At 48.4% G+C, this 6445-nt stretch overlaps 1 protein-coding gene across 1 annotated transcript in view; it reads right to left on the minus strand.

The window, feature by feature from the left end:
• Positions 1-3850: 3850 nt before the first annotated feature.
• DIPK1C (divergent protein kinase domain 1C) overlaps positions 3851-6445 on the minus strand; it is an 18943-nt gene continuing 16348 nt past the window's right edge. Inside the window, exon 4 of the mRNA XM_007952737.1 lies at positions 3851-4105. Within this exon, the coding sequence (XP_007950928.1) occupies positions 3851-4105 (255 nt within the window). The remainder of the gene's footprint in view (positions 4106-6445) is intronic.

Raw genomic sequence — 6445 nt, forward strand, 5'->3', positions numbered from 1 at the left:
TGTTTTTAACAGGACAGCATGAAAATGGTCCTAGACTTCTGCTTGGTCCAGACCAGAGAATTCTCTGCATGTAAATTGAGCTTTGGCAACAAAGGGCCAGGGTGGAGAGCAAGCAGTGAGATAGAGAGATTCTAACTGGATTGCCCATGTCACTTCCCGAGTTATAAATCAAAGGCACACCTGGGGGACCATGGCATGTTTTCTGTCTTTTCTGTGAACTCAAGGGGTTCTCTTCTTACTATCAAGAATGCAAAAAGCCTTCATGGGAGGTGTGCTACCAGGCCAAATAGGGACAAAATGACACTCTTTCTCTGATGGAGACAGACATCAAGGCTCTGGGCAGAGCAAGGGGGAGCCGAGGACTCTTGGTCAAGGAGGGGAGACAAGGAGAACTTGGACTTCAACCTGGAACAGGGCTGGTAGCAGATGAGGTTTATTAAAAGAAGGAATAAAGGTGAAAGCCCAGAAGTCGTACATCCATGTTCATTACATAAAAATGATTGGTCAGCAAGCCTTTGTTATTTAAAGACGATCTTTTATAGAATGAAAATGACTAAATACCTTTCAACAAGGGGAGCATGCCTAAGACTGGCCATGGACAACACACCCTGGCCCGAGGCACGCAGGCAACTAATGTCCACCCCCGCAACAATGGAGAGAGAATAAAGAAAGGCTTAGCCAGAGCTGGAGAGCAGGAAGTTTTCAAAATGTGGAGGACCTCAGGAAGCACTCAGGGCCTCACCAAGTGCATATACCCAGGTGGCTAAATATGTATGTGTAGAGTGAGATATATGCATATGCTACAGTTAAGTATACATACATTTAACACAGTTAAATACATACTCAAACAGCTAAGTATATAAATACATACATATGTCTATGTAAAAATCCATCCACTTCCATCCAGTCGATTCCAACTCATAGCAAACCCCATTGGGTTTCCAAGGCTGTAAATATTTACAAAAGTAGTTTGCCTCATCTTCCTCCTACAGAACAGCAGATGGGTTTGAACCACTAACCTGGTTAGCAGCCAAATGCCTTACCCACTACACCACCAGAGCTCCTTATATGTATACGGGCCTTATCACCACAGATGAGATGGCTTCTGGGCCGCAGGCAGCAGCCAACAGAAGGGGGCTATGACCTCAAGATGAGGGTCTGGCATCCTGGCACTCAGACCCACAGATGTTCTGTGGTCAGACACTGACTGAATGGATGTGACCACGTTCTCTTCATGTGCTCTCACTGGCTCCCTGTTTCTCACATGTTCCCCATGTGTTCTCACTGGTTCATGTGTCCTCTCACATGTTCCTGGTTCCCTCACATGTTCTCACCAGCTCCTCACGTGTCCTCTGACACGTTCCTCTCATATGTTCTCACTACATGTTCTCACTGGCTCCTGGAATGTTCCTGCCAAAGAGGCAAGGAGGCCACATCTCCTGACCATCTCTAACCACACAAGAGGAAGACAGAATCACCATCAGTAGCCCAAGGCCTATTCCTATGAGGCCAGACATGCTGCCACCCTCCAGCCCTCTCACCAACCCTGACACCAACCGTTCCTCCCGCAACACTCACCCACCTTTCTGCTGGGTTCGATAATTCACTGCAGTGACCACACACAGAACTCACAGATCACGGGGTTTATTAGGGAAGCACCAGGTTACAATTCAAGTTCAGGAAAAATGCTCAGTCTCTCTCAGCCTGCCGTCTCTCAGCCAACAGTCTCTCACAGTCTCTTTCCCAGCAGTGCGTGTCCCTCGGTGTCTCTCTCAGCAATGTGTGTCTCCTGCATCTCTTTCCCAGCAGTGCATGTCTCTCAGGAGCACATCTCTCAAGAGCGCATGTCTCTCAGGAGCACGTTTCTCTCAGCAGCACATTCTTCTCAGCCAGCAGTCAGAGAGACTTCTGCCTCTGGGAGGCCTCCTTTTGGGCCCGGCAGAGTGGCCAAACTAGCCAATCATAACATCAGAACTCTAAGCACTTGAGAGACAGCGAACTTCCCAGAACACTGCTTTGTGCCACAGCACAACAGAAATAGCCCAGGTGGATAACTTTACCAATCAGGAGCTCCTCAGTTGCTCATGGCAAATTCCAACTCGGAGTTTACAAAGACTTATGGGTAGAAAAGCCACACTAAGTAATTTATTACACTGCAGTTCCCTTCACGTGTCCCCCGTGTACGATCTCACCAGCTCGTCATATGTCCCATCATATGTTCCCTTCATGTGCTCTCCTCACATGTTCTCCCTGGTTCTTTGCATGTTCCCCTCACACATCCCCCTTGTGTGTTCTCACTAGCTCCTCATATGTCCCATGTTCCCCTTATGTGTTCTTATCACATTCTCACCAGCTTATATGTTCCCCTTGATCTTCCTCTCTTGTGTTCTCACTGGCTCGTGTGTCCTCTCACATGTCCCTCATGTGTTGTCCTCACATGTTCTCACTGGCTCCTTGTGTGCCCCCTCATGTGTTCCCTTGCTTGTCCCTTTGCATGTTCTCACGTGGTCCCCTCCCAGAGGATAAAGGCATAGCATGGTCTGATGTGGGCCTTCTCTTGCACATGAGCTCTGCAGGGATGCCACTGATGAACAGGTCACACTGAAGCAGGGGTTCATGCCTGTAACCCACTTTCATTCTGTGTATAGAAGGTCCCACCTGAGGTCACTGCTCTGGTTTAATCCTTGGGAGGGAGACACTCTGGCACTAAACAGACCTCCTGTCCCTGCTCTAAGGAAGACATATTGTAGAAAGCAGTAAATGCTGCTAAAAGCAGAATCCCTAACACTGGGGGACCCTCAAAATGAGAAAGTGTTTAAGCTGTTGTTCCACACACTCTCCCACAAATGCATCCCCTCAAGATACAACTTGGTGTCTTTATTGCATTACATTTCCAAAAGAAAGGGAATTTTGCTTTGCTAGCTGGGCAAAGTGTCCCAGAGGGGACAAAGGGGAAACCACCTCCCACACCCCACCACACACACCACACACTCATCACACATCATTCAGCCCCACACACCCATGCCTGCGCGCACACACACACTCACATACTCACCCATGTGCACATTCACATGCACACGCTGATGCATTCATGTGCACACATGTGCACTCACCCACTTACACGCCCTCACACTTACCCGTGTGCACACTCCCGTATACTCACCCACATTCACATGCACATAAGTGTACTCATGTGCACACATCTGCATGCACACGCCCAGCTGCCAACCACATTTGCTCACATGCATGCTCACACTCACAGGCATATCCACATGTGCATTCATGCTCATGTGCACACTTGCCCAATCACCCGTGTGCACTCATCCATGCTCACATGCACACTAAACCACAGTCGCCCATGCACACACCCCCATGCTTACATGCAGTCACCCACACTCACCCATGCACAAACCCTCACCCATGCTCACACATGCACTTGCCCACACTTACCTGTGTGCGTGCATTCGCCCATGCTCACCTATGTGCACACATTCACATGCACACCTGAACATGGTGATGTTTACAGGGCTTTGTCCAGACAGCCCCGTCCTAGCACTCCGCTCAGAGAATAATCGCACGCTGGGATGAGGATCGGCTTCCCGTGATGGCCTCCAGAAGTGAAACAACCTTCTACCCTTCTCCTGCCTCAGTTGTCAGTGGTGGTGGGTCACAGCTGGGACTGAGGTCTCCAACCAAGAACAGTCTGCCCAAGTGACTCTCAGCCGCTGACGAGGACGAGGCGGTGTTAAGCTTTTCACGCTTTAGATGATCACAGTGAGATCTCAGAGAAAAGCTGCTTGCATAGTGACAAGTCTCATCCTTACAACAAACGCAGACGAAACGCTGCAAATCACGACGTGGCTCTGAGCTTCAGAAGGCCAGGATCCGGCTGCGGCTCAGCCACCTGCAGTTCCTGTAGCGCAGCCTGCAACAGGCTCTGGAGCTCCCAGAAGATGCTAGGAGCTGCTCTGTGAGGGGCTGCAGGGCCTCCGGGGTCAGCACACTCCCGCACCACTTCCTGTAACTGCTGCTGCAGCTGGAAGGAGAGCCCCGAGCCCTGGACCGGTGAGGAGAACCAGTGGCGGAAGATCTTGTCACAGATGACCTGAGGAACAGAAACGTGGGCAGGTGACTCAGAGCAGCAAACTAAGCTTCGGCTGGTTCTTTTTTAAGAATTGATTTTATTTTTATTGCTTTTATTGAGAAGACATACAGCAGAACACACACCGATTCCACCGTTTCTACATGAGTCGTTCAGGGAGGCTGATGACATTCTTTCAATTGTGCAACCATTCTCACCCTCTTGTTCTGAGTTGTTCCTCACACATCAACATAAACTCACCACCCCCTAAGGTTCCTGTCTCACCTTTCCCGTTGCTGCTGTCAGTTTGATCCCATCCAGAAAGTTCTGTAAAGCACATGGCACCCAAGGCAGATGGTCTTTACTGGTTAAGCTGAATTACTGATTGGTTTAAGAAGACTTCAGGGGATACTTTTGGTCTAAAGACTATCTTGGGGCAACAGTTTCAGAGGTTCATCCAGCCTCCATAGATCCAGAATGTCTAGATTGCATGAGAATTTGAAATTCTGTTCTGCATTTTCCCCCTTTTGACCAAGATTCTTTTACAGACTCTTGGATCAAAATGTTCACTGTGACTGCTTTCAGCAGAGCTACACTTTTCTCCCAGACCCGAGTCTCTCAGGGAGGTCATCACAGAGGTCATAGATTCTGAATAGTGCCTTCCTTTCTGTCCAAGGCCATGGATAGACGGTGCTTAGAGGGGAGGGAAGCTCCTGGGTGGTGCAGTGGTACAGATGGTTAATGCACTCAAATGCTAACTGAAGGGTTGGTGGTTCGTGTCTACCCAGAGATACCTTGGAAGAAATGCCTGGTGATGTGCTTAAGAAAAACCCCAACCACTGATAGGTGTGGGACACAGTTCTCCTCTCACACACATGGGTCACTACGAATGGAATCAACTGGGTGATAACTGGTTATTTAGCAAGGAGGAAGCTTCCTGTGTAACACAAGAAATTCCCCACTCCCAGGCTCAGAGCAGATGGGGAAAGTTGGGGGGGACTTCAAAGAGGATTGAACAACTGCTGAAGAAAGCAGGGACAGTAATCACAGGCAGTGAGTGCTACATTAGGCGTCACCCTGCTGTGCAGCAAGGGCAGCCAGCCACCCTCTGCCACCCCCAGTTCTCTGATCCCTAAGTTAGCCACTGTGACAAGAATAAACACTTGCAGAGCAGAGCTGTCCTGGAGCCAACAACAAGGGTTAGTGAAAAAGCCATGTGCAGGGGTGAACTCTGACCATCACACCATGAACAAAGCAGGGGAAGAGGAAGGCTGCCCAGGCGAGGCTCTGTGAAGGAGTCTTTGAATGTTTTATCATAGAAGTGAAATAAAAGCGAAACCACTGTCTCCCATCTTCAGGTCAAATAGGTATGAGATTCCCAGATGCTGGCCATCTCTTTAAAATCCCAATTTAGCAAGGCTACTTCTTGTGTAGCCTGCACAGCTCCCACCCTGTAGGGAGACCTGGACTAGGAGCAGGGAATGGATGCACTTATTTAAACACATCACACTTTTTCTCAGACTCCTTGAGCAAGTATCTCCATTTCCAGAGCTCCTGTCTCCTCGAGGATTAGTAGCTTTAACTTCCATTGCCCAACTAATCCCTGCAAGAGCTCGGCTTCTTCCTAGAAACAAATTATTTTATTCCTTTCTTGAGTAGGTTGCACATTTTCATGTGCAAAGTTTAAAATACCTTGAAGTTCCCATCCTTCCTAACAGCCAGCTACATGATCTACCTTGGCACACCCCCCCCCACACACACACACACAGTTTCCCAAGCATCCTTCTAGAGAGAGCCCGCATGGAAAAGACATAATTTTTCTCTTCTCTTCCACAAACAGTGGTATACGAGGCACACAGTTCTACAGCTCCCCTTCCCATTTAATCATGTACCACAAGATCTTTGCAAATGAATTCTCATGAGGAGTTCCACTGTTTCAGTGGCAGCAGACAAGCCCAAATGTGAGGAAGTCTCATCAGTTATTTCACCAGGCCTCTAACTTATGGGAATTTAGGTCCTTCATTGCATTTTGCTATTCAGAGTAATTCCGTGATAAATATCACACATGAACAGTATTTTGATTTTGCATGTACATAAACTAAATTCCAAGACATGGAATATTTGGGTCAAGGGGACTTTTTGTTTTGATGTTGTTCCTGTTGCTGTTAGGAGCCTTCAAGTCGGCTCTGACTCATAGCAACCCTATGAACAATAGAATGAAACCCTGCCTGGTCCTGTGCCAGCCTCACAATCCTTGCTATACCTGAGCCCACTGTTGCAGCCACTGTGTCAATCCATCTCATTGAGGGCCTTCCCCTTTTTCACCAAGCACAATATCCTTCTCCAGGGAATGATCCCTTCTGA

The sequence above is a fragment of the Orycteropus afer genome, unplaced genomic scaffold, assembly GCF_000298275.1.
Source record: "Orycteropus afer afer isolate SDZICR_OR568_19922 unplaced genomic scaffold, OryAfe1.0 scaffold00356, whole genome shotgun sequence".
Lineage (NCBI taxonomy): Eukaryota > Metazoa > Chordata > Mammalia > Tubulidentata > Orycteropodidae > Orycteropus > Orycteropus afer.